This window comes from Filicampus tigris, chromosome 8 (genome assembly GCF_054856515.1).
Source record: "Filicampus tigris isolate MCC_2025a chromosome 8, RoL_Ftig_1.0, whole genome shotgun sequence".
Classification (NCBI taxonomy): Eukaryota; Metazoa; Chordata; class Actinopteri; order Syngnathiformes; family Syngnathidae; genus Filicampus; species Filicampus tigris.
This window is the reverse complement of record NC_141224.1, coordinates 4,891,159-4,908,811: the sequence shown is the minus strand read 5'-3', so window position 1 is coordinate 4,908,811 and position 17,653 is coordinate 4,891,159. Positions and strand designations below refer to the sequence as shown.

At 43.5% G+C, this 17,653-nt stretch overlaps 2 protein-coding genes across 4 annotated transcripts in view; one reads left to right on the top strand and one right to left on the bottom strand.

The window, feature by feature from the left end:
- The window catches only part of iglon5 (IgLON family member 5), a 162,313-nt gene extending 158,155 nt beyond the window's left edge, over nt 1-4,158 (top strand). For all 3 annotated transcript variants that reach the window (XM_086038602.1, XM_086038601.1, XM_086038600.1), the window contains one exon: nt 1,688-4,158. In XM_086038602.1, the coding sequence (XP_085894728.1) occupies nt 1,688-1,791 (104 nt within the window). In that variant the 3' untranslated portion in view covers nt 1,792-4,158. The remainder of the gene's footprint in view (nt 1-1,687) is intronic.
- An 11,872-nt stretch (nt 4,159-16,030) lies between these two features.
- LOC147143135 (free fatty acid receptor 2-like) lies at nt 16,031-17,299 on the bottom strand. Its single transcript, XM_086038277.1, has one exon. It carries the CDS (start codon nt 17,297-17,299, stop codon nt 16,283-16,285), a length of 1,017 nt encoding a protein of 338 aa, XP_085894403.1. The 3' UTR covers nt 16,031-16,282.
- Between the last annotated feature and the right edge of the window lie 354 nt (nt 17,300-17,653).

The window sequence follows — 17,653 nt, the reverse complement described above, 5'->3', positions numbered from 1 at the left end:
GGGTTTCCAATTAGGGTTTCAAACTAGGGTTAGGGTTTCCAACTAGGGTTTCAAGCTAGGGCTAAGGTTTCATATTAGGGTTTCATACTAGGGTTAGGGTTTCAAACTAGGGTTTCATACTAGGGTTAGGGTTTCAAACTAGGGTTTCAAACTAGGGTTAGGGTTTCAAACTAGGGTTAGGGTTTCAAACTAGTGTTTCAAACTAGGGTTTGGGTTCCCGGATAGGGTTTCAAACTAGGGTTAGGGTTTCCAACTAGGGTTTCAAACTAGGGTTAGGGTTTCAAACTGTGATTTCAAACTAGGGTTTCAAACTAGGGTTAGGGTTTCCAACTAGGGTTTCAAACCAGGGTTAGGGTTTCAAACTAGGGTTTCAAACTAGGGTTAGGGTGTCAAAGTAGGTTTTCAAACTAGGATGCCCGTGTGTCACCGGCCGCACCTTGGATTTCGCGTTTATTTAGTCCATGGTTTATTTCTGTTGTTTTCTATTGAGCGGTGTGGCAGTTCCCAGGGAAGAGAGTTGTTGTTTTTCTTTTGCTTTTTCCAGTCCAGTGAGTCAATTTGCATTGTCTTTTAAATATTGATGGATTGAGTTCTCATCAATAAATGACTAGAGGAGCCATCACATTGATTATATGACACGTGTCCATGCAAGACCAGCTGCTCTGACCACTTATTCATGTTAATTACCACAGTGGACAATTACAATAAACAAAATGACTCAAAATGTTTCTAGAGAGTTCAAATGATCCATAGTGTGCAATATAAAATCTGTTGAATGAATTAAATGTGATGGCTTCTCTTGCATGTTATCTCTAATAATACAAACCAATAGAAATCACTAGAAGTAATATATAGAATGAAAAAAAAAATGTGCATGTGCATTCCCTAATTAATGGTATGCCTCCTCTCACCAGTTATGGTGAACTCCAACATGCGCAATAGAAATACACAAAATGAGGAGAAATAAATCACAGCACAGGCCATGCACGTTATTAATGCCACGGCTCCGCTCAGAAGTTACTGAAGATAACCTCGACATTGCATTATAGAAATAAACAGAAACAACCGCAGATAAAAACAAGGGAAAAAAGTCAAAGACATCATATGCCCCCAACCAGACGAAAATCTCTTAATACTACAACTAAAACAAATGACTATGGTAACATCATCTTCTCAAACTCTTTTTCAGAGGTCTCAGAGCCACGAGTGACGCAATCAATAAAACGATATCCTGACAAAGCAGTGCAATATCCCAAAATCGGTATGCACGTAATGTACCCGCGTGGCCGACGTGTGTCCTTCTGCACCGAAGCATTACAGCGATCCATTTTGAGCCAAACAGTTTGACTCAAATCGATCTATTTCCACTCGTTTTTGTCTAGAAAAAAAAAAAAAAACATGCTGGCTTTCAATCTTGAGGTGACATAATGCTGCACGGCTGTGCAGAGTGAGGCAAAGGCGGAATTTAACGACTCTTCTCATACGGTTCAATTGTTAATAGATTTGTTCCGAGTTGCTTTCATACCTGAAATTGGTTAATTATGCGTAAAAAAAAAAAAAAAAAATAGCAGACGACATAGGGACAAACCAGTCGTATTGATTTCCTGATTTATTTGTTTTTGGGGGCCATAAATTCTCTTACGCATATTTTCTCTCTCTCCTTCTTTGTTCGACGTTGGTCTTCAAGGACCGGGCGCCATCCAGGGTCGAGCGAGCGGTCTTCAATCAGGCTTAAGCGTCGCCCTCAGCGTTTGGATCTCCCTCTCCGCCACCGTCCTGCTGAAGGTTTAACAATCGTAACCCCACCCCCGGAAAACGGAATAGAACGCCCAGCCCAACGAAACCCCTCCGACGACACCACCCCCCCCCCCTCCCCCCAGCCGCCACCTCCCTGCCCCTCGACGGAAAGGAATTGAATTCTTTAATTAACGAACCCATCACTGTGAACAAAAAGAATATGCATTGAGTCATTTCATCAAACTGGAGACCCCATCTCGCCGTCCCCCCCGACAACACACGCTCCCAACGCGCTCATCGTTTGTCCGTCTCCCACAATGCCTTGCAGATTTGAGTAATGATTATTGTGACCAGTGAGGAAAATGGCTGTAATAACAAACGGGATGTAACGTGTATCTATGTACTAATGACTGACTTACAAAGTCTGCCTTATGGAAAAGTGAATCATCAAAGTCACGCTGTGGTATTTTGGTGGACATGTATGTGGTCATGTGACCTGTTTAAGGCTACACACACGCATACACACACACACACACACACAGTGGTGGTCAAAAGTTTACATATACAAATGGTTGGCTTGAATGTCAGTCAATTGGGGCTTTTGTTGATGTGTTAATCGGATCGAGCAATACTTAGAACAATGTCCAGAGGAGATGTCCAAGGGACAATTGGTTGACCTGTACTCCAAACAATTTGAAAAGCCACACAGGATATATTTGGATTTGCGCACGGCTTTTTGCAGATTTTCCACGATCCGCAATTCACACAATCTAATAATTGGATGAAACTACCAATATTCCGAAAAAGAAAGACATTCAAGGAAGTTTTTTTCCGATTTCCGTGATTACCAGTTCAAACAATTATACAATTGTATGGCTTGACCGATACTTCAAAGACGCTTTTTGAAGATCAAAGGACAGACTGTAGATTCACACGCATGTTTTGGGGCAAATTCCAATATCGTCACTTCACACAATTGTACAATTGTATGAACAGATGTTTTCTGATGAACTGATGAAGCCAGCTCGAATGACGGCCAAAACGTCTTCAAAGACAACAGAGGAGTCCTGAGAAATGGCCTGGATGAATGAGAATATTCACACGCATACAAATAGGCCACGAGTTAACCTTCCAGGACTTCCATGAAGATCATAGGCCGAGTGTCTGAGTCTTTTTTTTTTTTTTTTTTTGGGCAGATTCCGAGATAATCAGTCTGACCAATCCTCAGAACAACAAAACAATGTACTTGGACCTCAGTGAAGTTCAAAGGAAAAACTGTATTATCGCTTATTCCGCTTATTTTTCTGTATTTTTTTTTTACATTCTAACTATGACTGGCGTCGTTCAAATCTTGACACAGCTTGACATAGCTTAATTTTTTGTTTCTTTAAAAAAATGTTGAATCACCGTAATGTGCTTCGTGTCAACATGCCAGCATGTATTCGCTAAATCTATGCTAAAAACTTTCAGTACAGTCTACAGCAAATTGTTTGTTCCTTCCCATTGTTTGAGTGCCTCTCGATCAAATTATCACATCGCTGAACACCCCGAATTAGAATACGTAAACTTCCGAGCGCAAATGACCACACACATTATCTATATATAAATAGTGTCACGTATGCCTTTATTTTATTTTTTTCCATTTCTAACCGTGCAGCGGTTATACCTGCGACGAATGATGTCAAAATGTGCACAAAAATAAAAAGACCTGGGTGGGGGTTGGCGGCGGCCGACATCTTGTATCCCCACCCCAACCCCCCCACCCCCCCGCGCCACTACCCGGGCCTTTTCATGCCCCCACCCCCATATATCTCCATCCATCGCACCCCACCAGTGTAAATAAATGCAGAACAAGTGCGGAGGGGCAATTGACCGCCCACCCCTTACAGCTTTGTTGCTTGTTGATAGCATGTTAGCTCTGTTGTGACTCCAGTCATCACCCCCCCACCCGCCCCCACAACCACCTGTGTCGATTTTACCTCGCTTTTTTTTTCTTTATTGGTGTTGCTACTACTACCGATGCTGATGATGTTAATATGTATTTGAATACCTATGAATAGTAATTCCATGTCAGAAGAAGACAAAAAAAATGATGGTGATAATGAGTCGTTTATGGGGGGGCGGGGTGCTGGGGAATTTAGACGGGAGGGGTTAATTTTTATACTTTGAGACGTCTCTCTCACACACACACGCACGCACGCACACACACACACACATTGAATAACTGGGTAAAAAAAAACAAAAAAGGTGTAAAGTTTTCCTATTTTGCCATGACAAGCTTTTTAAAAAAAAATACAGTCCAATGGATTATTATTATTATCATCATTTGTACCACTCACCACATCATATACAGCGTATGTGTCCACTTGTCTGAGCATCTCTGTCAATCGGGAAATAAACCATGTAATAATTTGCCGTCCATGTGGTGTTGTATGGTGGATGAAACTCAATTACCAGGAATGGAGAAGGGGAAAAAAACAAAAACGGAGAGAGTCTCTCTCTCGAGAGAGAGAGAGAGAGTACCGCAGCAACTGTATGAATGTGTCCGAGCAGCAATAACACCCCGCCCCCCCCCCCAAAAAAACTTTACCCATCAGTTGTCGTATTGACTGTATGCTGTGAAGTTGGTGGAAGACGTGCTGAAAACGTTGAAATTCACCATTTGTGCATGTTGTAAAAAAAAAGAAAAAAAAAAAGCTAAACACAAATCAAGAAAAGTACCATTTTTGCCAGGTTGCCGATTTTTTTTTTTTTTTTTTTTTTTTTTTTAATTAAATCACGCTACATTTGTGTCTATGTAACGTGTCCTTGATGATGGAAAAACCTTTGAAAAGAAATGCAGACAAAAACATATTTCGCAATGTGCGGTGGTGGGGGGGAGGGGAATCATGGAAAAACAAAGCACGTTAATGTACGTTGTATGGATGGATTTTGACAAGAAAAAAAAAAAATGATATTAAAAGTTGTTGGCTTTGTCATGGGTCGCAGTGTATGGGGAGTGAGGGATTATGGGTCATTGTGGCCATTTTTCTCCACAGGACATGATGGAAAGATTCGGTTCCAGGGTCACGCAAATATTTACTTTCTGTTGTAAATAACATTCAAATCGTGCTTTCATACAAAAGTAAACTGAAGCGAATTAACAACAACAAAAAAATGTTCACCAATGAGGTGGTCATGGGCCATAGTCCAAATCATGGAGCTGTGCTCCCTTGATTTTGATCCGTCCAAGTTTTGATCCTTCCTCACCATGCCGGATCTACAGAAGAACTAAGTGACTTAAAGTCAAGAATATGTTCTATGCAAGCCCACTAGTTGAGACAAGACATTCTGATAAATATTGTGTTTATGGAGTAAGAGTTAATCCACTCATTTTTAGCCATCTCTGGGGGCGGCCATTTTGTCACATCTTGTCGACTGAAAATGACATCACAGCTACTCGGGGCTCAGGTAACGACCAATCAGGGCTGACCTGTTTTCTGAAGCTGAGCCGTGATTGGTCGTTACCTGAGCCCTGGGTAGTTGTGATGTCATTTTCAGTTGACAAACATAACAAAATGGCCGCCCCCTGAGATAGCTCAAACGGGTGGATACTGCGGCTTAACTCATATTACACAAACGCAATATTAATCAGAACGCCGTGTTTCAACTAGTGGGCCTGCTGGGAACATATTGTTGAAAAAAATATATGTTTGTGTTGATTTCCACTTGAACAACAAGGCCAATGGAATGGAAATACGTACCTAAAAGAGCAAAACAATAACAATGGGAAGTGCATTTGTCACATCAAGCCAAGGAAACTCAATCGGAGGAGAATTACTTGAGAAAGTTGAGAATTTACAGCTGATAAGGACTAAGTGATTGGAAAAGAATTCAAACGTCAAAAAAAGATAAAAGCTAATGAAAAATCCCAAACTGAGCAGACTACAGTCCAGCCGGGCTTATTTTGATCCGATTCTGAAGAGTTCCACTTTTTCCAAATTTGAGCCTGATGGCCTCCCCCGGGATTTTGGAAGTAGGAGGACGTAACTATGCCGCGGTGTGTCTTTGCGCCACACAGTATGTCAGATGAATAATAAACACAATGTGGCCTATTTTGCGTGCATAAATAACTACCCTCCAAATCAAGAGTGGGCTAACGCTAATGAGCCGCGCGAATGCTGATGAGAAAGTGTTGATATAGCCCAACTCGTGTTCATGGGGTCTTTTTGAAATGAATTCAGAGGCGCTTTGTTTGTGTTCCCCTTTCAGCCGCTTGAAAATGAATTCATTTTCATGTTTATCCAACTCCATTTATTTATTTATTTTTTTTCCAGAGGATTTCTTGGAATTGTTTCCACCAAGTAGTCGAATAATTACAGCGCTTTGAATGTATTTCTCATCTATGTGCAACCTCTTAATCAATACCTCTGACCGAATGGCTTTCGGGAACGGAGCGGCCCGCCGCACACGCCCAATTGATCATGCGCCTGCAAGAGCGGTCGTAAAATGAGAGAGCATAATTCATCACACCTGATACGAGGCTCCCCTAATTGTGCATCGATTGGTCGCTCCTGGAACGCATGCGCGCTCCCCAAACAGCAGAAAGAAAAATGATGAATTCATTTTTTTTTTTTTTTTTGTCGCCGCTATTTTTGTCTCGCGTTGCTCCTTTTCTCTCTCTCTCTCTCACTCTCTCTCTCTCTCTCTCTCTCTCTCTCGCGCTGATAGACGAATGATTTATTTTTCTCGCAGGAAGTTGCAAAAGTGCCATTGCTTTATTTATGAGTGATGGCTGCGGCGCTCATCTTTTACAACTGCCTAAGAATGGCCTACATTAGGCTAATTGTCCAATGTTTACCAAATATCTACAGGCTCGTTCATTCCTCATGGGCGCAGTCAATGTTACGAGTCTATTAAGGCCCCGCTCTGCCATTACCGCTGCTAATGACTGCATTAGTACACGCTGAGCTAGATAGGAAAGAATGGGAATACGCTGGCCGTACACAGATCGATGAGCACACTGGCCAACAGCGCGTTTTAATCCCAGATGGCTTTGTGTCACTAAAGCAGGGGTGTCCAAATCCGATCCCCGATTTTTTTTTTTTTTTTTTAGATGTTTCCTCATCCCCATCAGCTCATCAGCAAGCTCCGCAGTAGCCTGATAACGATTTGAATCAGGTGTTTTGGAGCAGGGGAAAAAACAGGGGTAGGCAACTTCTGGCTAAGAGGGTTGCTGCCCTGCCTGTTTTTAGATGTCTCCCTCCTCCAGTACATCTAATTCAAATGATCAAGATTATTCAGCTTCTGCAGATGTTGCTGATGATCTGATCATTTGAATCAGCTGCGTTGGAGGAGGGAGACATCTAAAACGTGCAGGACAGCGGTCCTTGAGTTGCCCACCTCTGATCTAAAACATGCAGGATAGTGGCCCTCGAGGACAGGATTTGGACATCCCTGCCCGAAACGTGTTTTTGATGCTCATTTGAAAAATGTCTTTACTTTTTTTTCAGGTTTTTGAGATATTTTCTTTTTTTTGTTTTTAAGTTTGATCTATAAAAGCAATACAGATTTGACTCTTGTGTTGTTATTTATGGCTGACTAAAAAATTCCACCTGTTGCTGAACCTAACCCTTAATTCAGGAATATTATGATGATGATTATCATTATTATTATTATTACTATTATTATTATTATTATTATATTATGATTATCATTATTCATATCGTTATTATTATTCATATTATTAAAATCTGATGTGTCTGAGAGAAAACAGCAGATTCAAATTAGTAGTTAAAGTCGAAAAGTTATCTTGCATTTCTTTTTGTTTTAATCAAAATTTGTTAGCAGTCATGGGCAGATCATTGTCCAGTCAAAGAGCAGTCTTTGCTTTTCGTTGGGATGTGTGATGATAAGCCAAACAACACCAACCGAAGAGTTAAGGTAAGCTAGATAGTTCATTATTTTGTATTCCACTGTTACAATATCACTCAAAAACGTGATTTGTGCATCAATAAAAAGTTTTAGTATGCTGAAAGTTCCGTTATTTCCATTACTCCCCAAACTAATTACAGTGCATTGCTTTTGCACATAATCTTGTTTCCCCTAGTTGAACGTTTGCCGCTAATGACAATGCATTACTTAGCGGCACACAACCCTTCGAAAGTGCGCTGCGAACGGCGCCTCGGCAGCAGTAAGAAGTGTGTAATCAGATGAAGTGAAACAACTACAATTAGCGGAGAATATGTAATCAGCGTTGGTTTGACAGCCGCAGATGGCGTCGAGTCTTTCTCTTCGTCTCACTTCTCTGTGACAGAGAACGCGAGGGAGTCGCGTTGCTGCCGCTACGAACCCCCCCCCACCCCATCCCCCGCCCCTCCTCCCATCCCCTCCCCCCTTGTTGTTATTAAGTCGCCCACCTCTCATCTCCGAGTCCCATTACGCCAGTAACTTGCGAGTCGGCGGCCCACTCCTGCCATTTTCCTCGTCAATCAACCTCCGTCTAAATGTTGCTTGTTGGCGCTGAGAGCTGACGGGAGACTTTTGATGACGTTTAACAACAAAAACAACAATAACTGAGGATTTATGGTGCAGATAGGAGGCGCCATGCCAGGAAGTGTCAGCGGGGATACTGGTGACTGGTGGCCTTGGCTTGGGCCAGTCTCCGGGGCAGTGATGAGTTGATTGATTGATTGATTGATTGATTGATTGATTGATTGATTGATTGATTGATTGATTGATTGATTGATTGATTGATTGATTGATTGATTGATTGATGGATTGATTGATTGATTGATTGATTGATTGATTGATCGATTGATTGAACATATAAACACAACATGAAAAACACGAAGAAAACAAACCAAAAAAATCAAAATAAAGCATCAGTGCTTATCTTTCAGTAAAGTTTATATGTTCAAGGGGAGTAGGAAGGAGTAAAAAAAAAACTTGTCAAGTCCTACCCCTTGTTCACTATAAAGTATTGGAAATCATGTTCTATTAATACGAAGCTGGGTTATTCATAAATACATACACACATTTACCCGAGCATAACCCATATAAAAACTGAACTAGAAACGCTTATTTTACATATATACAAAGTAAATGCTATGAATAAAAATAAATAAAAAAAAAAAAAAGAAACAAAAAACAAAAGTATAAATGTAAACAGACATGCCCCTATTATACACGTGTATAGATAATCATATTCATAAACCAAAAATTAAAGACCGTTAATTAAGAGATTCACTTTCATTTCCTGTGTCTATACTTGATGTATAAATGGGTCAGTCATGAGCTATTATTGGATAGTCATGGTCCAAAAAGGTCAAGTAATAAGCCCGTCAAGAATGGGCTGTTGTGGGCGGACTGTGTGTCTCTTCTGGGCTGGTCCTGGACCTGACATGGCCCAACATGGGTCAGTCACAGGCGCGTTGGGTCCAGTCATGTCAATCATGATACGATACTCCAATTAGGTCTCGGGATGGACCAATTATGGGTCGGTAATGCACAGTCATGGTCTGATCATGTCAGAGTCCATGCGCTGTTCACAACAGAGGCATCGCCCAACGTTGAGCTACAGTAATTATGGACTGGTTATGGGCCAATCACGGTCCAGTAATGGAGCATTCATGTTCCAGTCATTGGCCAATCATAAAATGATCATAGACAGTCATTAGCCAATCATAGGACAGTGTTCCCTTCATGAGCCGATCACGGGATAGTCATGGTCCAATTAGGTCCAGTCCAAGGTTAATATAGTTAAGGAAAGCGAATGAAATAACTCAACCTTACCATATTTTCTGGACTATAAGTCGCTATTTCAGACCGGAAGCGTCTGCCTCTGTTCTAGGTAAATACAAGTTTTTAAAAATCATTTTTTGTATGTGCAGAACCACAACTATTAAGATGAAGCAGACAACGTATGTACAAATGTGTTTTTATGGCTAAATTTACTTTGCGACTTTTAATCAGGGGCGTTTTGCAGTCCGGAAATTACCGTAAAAAACATTTTTGTCCACAAGATAAAATAAAAAATGAGAGTACTTTGAAAAGAACACAAAACCGTACTGAAATTGTTTGGTGATTGCAGTTGACTTCCCTAACCCTAACCCTAACCCTAACCCTAACCCTAACCCTAACCCTTGCACGCGACAAATGCTCTCTATATAAAAAAACCCAACTAAAACTAATAAAAATTAAACCAAAATGAAGCATTTTCCCCAAATTAAAAGCGAATAAACCTGCTCTAAAAATGAATGAAAACAAAGTGAATTCCAAAACACAAGACCACCCATCGGGACTACACACACATACACACAGTTTTTTTTTTTTCATTCTTTTAGTTTCTGAACTTGTCGTCTTTTTCTTTTGTCATCACAGATGTTTTTTTTTTCTTTTTTTCTTTACAATCCACAAATTGAAGTTAAAGATGATATCAAGTGGAGGGAACGTCAAAAAAAAACAACGCGGAGCTCTGATTTGATCAAAAGCCTTTCTTGCGTGTGTTGTTGTTTGCGCAAAGACAGAGGAGCTTTGGTTGCCTTTCACTTCCTGCCGAGTCAAGTGCTGCTCAGATTGTCGGGTTTGTAGTGTCAGTTAGGCTTGAACCACCTGTGGGTTGCTCGTGTACCAGTCGCAACCCGGTTTGGTCCGGGCACGTCATAGACCAGTCTTGAGTCAATTGAGGTCCGATCGGAGATTGCGTGTGCGCTAGCCGTAAGTAGCTCATGAAAGGAACACCTGGTTATGATGTGTTCAGTTGCCAGGTCTGTGTCGTGGTACTTCCTAGCGGTGTCAGCGAGCAGCCTGTGATGAATGTGGTGTCCGCCGCGTGTTCTCTGAAGCACTGAACTGATCTTCCCCCTCATATCTTCACTCCCGCGGGGTCGATCCGCTGCCCCAACGCTCGGCTAACGACGCCCTGGGACACACTAAATCTCGCCGCCCCCTCTTCCCTACCAGATGAAGTATCATCTTCATCACAGTCGACGTCAACCGGTGTGCCGGCTCTCCCCGCGGCTAACTTCATAGACAGCTGTGAAGCCTTAAGCTGCCAAATGCAATAGAGCCAAGATGTAATACAATAGACTGCGATTCTGTCTGGATAGTATACCGCGCAGTTCTTATTCAGTAGTTATGCCAGGAGTCGTTCAGTTGACTCTTCGACCAACTTTTGTGGGACTGAACTCCGGTGTAGAAACTGGAAGTAAAATCCCACAAAGATATGATATGGTATTAAAAATAACAATACGATGTGAAGTCATGCTGGTTCACTCCAGTTATTGGTAAATGCATTGTGCCAAGTACCACACAGCTCCATCTACTGGATCTGGTGGGTCACTGCCGCCACTTGGCCCCAATGCAAGTGGACTGGGACGTGAAATGATCTAGCTCATATAATAATCTCGACCAACCAATCAGCCAACTAAAATAAACTGACCAAGTAAATAATGAATGAAATCACCCAATTGGAAAAAAACAATTGAACAGCCAATTAATCAATTGATCAGCTTTTTTGGGGAAAGAAACGTCGTTCTTTGGGAAAAAAACGACCATGCATAGTAAGGCGTTTTTTTTGAAAACGAAAAAAACGACCATGTATATTAAGGCATTTTGGGGGGAAAAAACGACCATGTATATTAAGGCGTTTTTTGGGGGGAAAAAACAACCATGTCTAGTAAGAAATTTTGGGGGAAAAATTACCATGTATACTTAGGCGTTTGTTTTTTTCTCGAAAGCAACAACCATATATATTAAGGCATTTTTGGGGGGGGAAAATGACTATGTATAGTGAGGCGTGTTTTGGGGAAAAAATTACCATGTATACTAAGGCGGGTTTTTTTTCTCGAAAACAACAACCATGTATCTAGTAAGTCGTTTTTTGGGGGAAAAAATGACCATGTATAGTAAGGCGTTTTTGGGGAAAAAAGGGAAAATTCAACATTGTTTAAATGTTGATCGTAACGAGCACTTTCAATGTTATTTTCAATGTCCGACATCAACGTTGATTCAATTTTAAGCCATGACCATATCTCAACGTTGATTCAATGGATTTTTGCTTTCTGGGTAACAAAGTAACTAACTGGCCAACCAAGATACCATCCAACTAACTACCGAAGCAAGTAATCAACTATTTAAGCCGATAAAACAACAAATCCATCCCATTAAATAACCAGCATATTAAATAAGACGGATGTATGACGCGTTGCCAATAATACGCCTGTTGTCTTGTCAGTCAATCATCAGTCAAATCTGAGCGAATTCAATGGGTGTTGATGAGCTTCCTGCTTTTCATCTGCTTTAATTCGAGTGGCTCTCACGAGCGCAGCAGGCCCACGTGTAAACAAGAGTCAACACGTGGGCTAAGATGCGAGTGTGATGTTTCTTTGCAGATAACAAGGCGTCAGTGTTGCCTCCACGTAAAACACAATGCGTCGCAGTGCATTATGGGAAATGTCTGTCCGCTCTTGTAGAGAGAGGGATTCTATTTCTTTTTTTTTTAACATTCTTTGACTTTTTGTGTTGTTGTGGTTGTCTGCAAATGTCAAACAACCCACAAAAAGCATCAAAAGAAAAATAGCTCACCAATTAATACAATACGATTTTATTTCTATAGCGCATTTCATAACAGCTAGAGCTGTAACAAAGCACTTTACAAAACAATACACAACAAATAATATCAAAAAGGCCATAATACACAAGGGTTAATCAATAAATTAACATAAAACACTATATACAATTGACACCGGAAAAGAGACGGAAATTTCAGGTCGGATCAAAAGCCAGAGAAAAGAAATGTGTCTTCAACCGGGTTTTAAAAATGGACAGAGAGGGGGCTTGCCTAACAACCAATGGGAGGTCATCCCAGAGGGGAGGACTGGAAACAGAAAAGGCCCGATCCCCTCTGAGGCTCCGCTTGGTCCTCGGCACCTCGAGCAGCGCCTGGTCGGCAGACCTGAGGCTGCGGGAAGATGCGTAGGAGTGGAGGAGCTCGGAGAGGTACGCCGGGGCCAGGCCATTTCATGATTTAAAGACAAATAGGAGAATCTTAAATCGAACCCTGAAATGCACTGGGAGCCAGTGGAGGGAGGCCAGAATTGGTGTTACGTGCTCCATCTTCCGAGCTCCAGTTAGTAGGCGGGCAGCGGCATTTTGGACCAACTGGAGACGTTTGAGGGAGGACTGGCTGACTCCAAAATAAAGTGCATTACAGTGATCCAGCCGAGATGTAACAAAGGCATGGATTACTATTTCTAAGTGCTGATGGGAAAGGAGGAGCTTCACCTTAGCCAGCTGTCTAAGGTGAAAGAAGCTCGACTTTACAACAGCGCTGATTTGCTGGTCCGATTTAAGATCACTGTCCATTTTGAAACCCAAGTTTGAGACTGTTGGCTTTAGATGTGAGGCCCGGGTCAACAGGGTGGGATGGAGACGAGCCAGATAAACAACCAATTGCTAAGTTACTGTAACTAACGATCCAACTAAATCACTAACCAGCCAAACAGCTCCTAACAAAGTAACTAGTACTACCATACAACTGACTAGACAACCAATTGTTAAATTAACAGACTAGCAACCCATTTAACCCGCTTAACCAACTCAACCAACTAAAGTAAATATTGCGCGTCAGTGTTGCTTCCACATAATGTGCTGCAACGCATTATGGCAAAACAACTCTCCCATCTCAGCGAGCGAGGAGATGCGATCTCTGTTTGTTTTTTTTTGGGGGGGTTTTTTTGTGAGCATTGTTTGACTGTTTTTAGCGTTGTTGCAGCACAGGCCGTCTCGTCTTATCAGCGGCGTTTGATCGCGCTGAGGCGGACAAAGAGTGGTCGGTCCCTTCGGCATCAATCTGCGTTGCTACTGTTGTTGTGTCGGGGGGGGGGGGAAAGCACGATTATGAAGCCAAGGTAATTACCCTACAAGCCGTTAGAAGACGCACTTTGTGTTGCCGTGACGAGAAATGGCGGCAAAGTGACGCCTCGTCTGATGGATGCTTTGCGGCTAAACGGGCTTTAAAAGTACCTCCTGTTTACGGGATGGACTTCTGCAAACTTTGCTGTCTTCCGCGACGTGACAGCAAAATCATAAAAATGCTTTATGATGACAACTTCACCACTCAGATACATTCATCTTGTGCAATGGAGAGCAATTTGCGGGATTCGTATGTGTATGGTCACTTGTTGCTAGGCAGAATTTCTCATATGCAGACACTGCCTTTAAACCCTCATTTGAAACCCGAATCCAAATTTGAAACCTTAACCTTGGTTTGAAACCCTAATTTGAAACGCTGACCTCAATTTAAAACCCTACTTTGAAACCCTAACCCCAGTTTTAAATCACTACTTTGAAAACACAACCCTAGTCCGAAACCCTAATTTGAAACCCTACTCCTGGTTTAAAACTCTACTTTCAAACCTAATCCTAGATTGAAACCCTAACCCTAGTTGAAACCCTTAATTTGAAAACCAAACCCCAGTTTAAAAAAAACCTATTAGAAACCCTAACATATACACACACACACAAATTTAAAAAATGCTTTTCCCTCTCGAAACATAAAAAAATATACTTTGCTCCACAAAAAACATGCCATTATTCTCTTAAATATCCAACCGATTATTTCTTTGCACATGCCATTCTGCCGTTGTCGCCCACGTGGGATCCAACTAGAACAGCGCGTGTGCGCCGCGCACCGTGCGAGCACAATATCGTCGCCCCGCCTATTGCAAACACTTCCATGCCAGCTTTCTTATTGCCTGATCCGCCTAACCCGCCATCATTGTTTGGGGGGGAGAAAGTCAACAGTGACGCAAAGGAGTGTTTTCCGGGAAAGGGGGGAGAAATATTGTGGGCGGTTGATGAGGCTTTGCCAAATACAAATAGAAATACCTTCATACTCGCTGGGGAAAGATGAGGCGCAATCTTGCGCGTTTAATAGCGTAAACATTGTGAGTCATGTAAACAAAACTCAGCCTCTTTCTGCTTTGTATTGTGTTGACTGCAAATTTGGCTCATTCACTTAATAGCATTACACACCTGTCTCTCACACACACGCACGCGCACACACACACACACACACACAGAACAGTGACTGAATGGCCGTGACGCTTTGATTCGGAAAAAAGAAATCAGGCCACACAGATAAGACTTAATAGTACTGATAACAATACCAAGAATGACGAGCACTAGATTGAATAGTGAGTCATAGTTTCACCTTTTTGTTTTTATTCCGGGGACGCACAAGCGCATGCATGTCGGCGTATTAATGACTTCCAGCCAGTGAATATTTGGCGTCCAGCGGTGGCAGCGAACATCCTACACACATAATGCTTGCATCATACCGTAAAATGAAAAAAAGAAAAATTAAATAAAAAATACATACTTAGATGGGATGTCCACAACATGAATAGTGTTCTCATCTAGTGTCAGGAAAAGATCCTAAAAACCCGAACCCGACCCAAACACCTGTAACCTCAACTGCAACCCGATCCAAAACTCCCCAACCCTATCAAAGCCCCTAACCCCTTTGATAAACCGACCCCAAATTAACCCCCAAAAAACCCTACCCTGAGCATAATCCTACCCCAACTTCACACCTAAACCAAACTCTAACGTAATCCTACCGTATCCAAAACCAAATTGATGCCTTTACGTAACGAAACTCAAGCCCTGACCCCAATCAAACCCCCAACTTCCCTGGTCCTCTAATGGTTAAGATTTGGCGCTCTCACTGCTGCACCCTAGATTCAATTCCCAGTCAGCAAATATGCAAGTAATTGCCCTCACGGAATGAAAAATCTAAAAAAAAGAAATAGAAATTACTTCGCCCTGACGTAGTTGTACCTCAACTAACTAACTAACTAACTAACAATAAAATTCTAACCCCAACTCTAACCCAAATCCTACAAAAAAAGACCTAACCCAAAACCTTTGCCCTAAACCCAAACCAGCCCGAACGATTTTTAGGGCTGCTCTCCTCTAAGGGCCTGAATAGCGTTTCTACGAGGACGTTATTACCACTAAAGTGGAGTGTTACGTTGTTTTGCAGTCAGTTACCATCGAGTGAGAAAGAAAAAAAAAAAAAAAGCAGTTTCTCTCAGCCTGTTGCCCAATGTCAGTTTATCGGTGGCACACGACAATCGGCATTGGGGTCCGACCCAAACCCTAACCAAGACCTAAACCAAACCTTAACTCAATCCTAGCCCTCGACCACTAACATAACCCAAACCCCTAACCCAAGGTAACCTTACCCCGACCCCAACCCTATCGAAAACTAAACTGTTACCCCGACGTAAACCGAACCCCAAACACGTTCAACATCCATCGATATTCATTCAATCGGCGTCTTTGTCCGCACCCAGCCGCTGTACGGCCTCATTAAAATGTGAGAAAATCGCCGCTTGTTTATAAGGCGCTTTGCTCGTCCCGACGGGCGGCGGATATTCATCGAAGTGACGCGCGCGGCGTCGCAACACGCCTCAACGGGCTCCTCACGTGCGACCAACATAAACATGACATTAATTTCCTGCTGCCGGCGGTGATAAAGACAAAATAAACCAGGCTGCTAGATAGCATTGATCTGTTCTTGTTTGCTCCCCTTATCGTCCCCGCCCTGCTTCGGGGCCCCCCGCGGGGGGCGCGGGCACATGCAGGCGCTCAGGCGGGCCCTCGCCCCCTCCATCACGTGGCCCACCGTGCCCCGCACGGCCGAGGATGAGAAATAAAAGATGAGCGGGTCCAGGCAGGCGTTGAAGGTGCTGCACAGCAGGGCCTTGTCCCGCCAGTCGGGGTTGCTCCAGGTGACGAAACCCACCACGTGCGACACGTTGTAGGGGCCGAAGCACACGGCGAAAACCAGCAGCGTGCCCAGCGCCATGCCGATGGCCCGCAGGCGCCTCCGCCGGTCGATGTGCTGCAGCCGCGACAGGATCCGGATGAAGTTGATGTAGCAGAAGCTGCAGATGAGAAAGGGGATGCAGAAGAGAACCAAGCACAGCTCCAAGCGGACCGGCAGGAGCACCTCCAGCTGGGCCTCGGAGAAGTTATCGTAGCAAACCTCCTCCGGGGCCGTGGCGTTTGCTCCCGCCGTGGCGTTGACGGGCTCGTCGGGCGTTCCGATGAACGGCATGATGAAGACGATGCTGAGGTGGGTGAAGGAGAAGATCCAGAAGAAGACGCTGGCGGCCACGGCGTAGAGGGGCCGGCGTTTCAGGCTGTGCTGGATGGGGAAGGCCACGCCCAGGTAGCGCTCCACGCTCACGGCGGTCAGGAAGAAGGTGCTGTTGTAGATGGTCATGTAGAAGACGAAGCCCGACAGCGGGCACAGCGGGTAGGGCATGTCCCACAGCATGTTGTTCATCACCTCCTGCATCTTGAAGGGCAGGAAGAGCAGGAAGAGGAGATCCGAGATGGTCAGGTTGAGGAGGAGGATGTCGATGGGCGTGGCCTTGTGGCGGACTTTGGCGCTGAAGGTGTAGAAGGCCAGCACGTTGGCCGGGAAGCCCAGCACGAAGGTGATGACGTAGACCGACAGGCACAGCTCCGTGCTGCACTGCTGCACGGACAGCTCCTTCAGAGACATCGGGCTTGCGGCGCCGCCGCCGCCGCCGCCGCCGCCCCCGCCCATCCCTCGCCCCCCCCCCCTCCGACCGGGAGGGACGTTCACGGCGGCTCAGAACAAACCCTGGCGAGACGGAGGCGTCTGCTTCCCGTTACGGAGCCCAACAAGGATTAGCTCATCTTTTCTGCGGAAAGAACTGCAAAAAGAAAAAAATGATATTACACTGACCAACAGGAAATTGTCATCTAAATTTATTAGGTGTCCCTAATAATTTTTTTTTTTTTACCCTAATCGAGCATATCAGGTTTTGGAGATTTTTTTTTTCATTTTGGGGTTTTTAGGTTTGACCTTTAAAAGCTTGCGCAATACAGATTT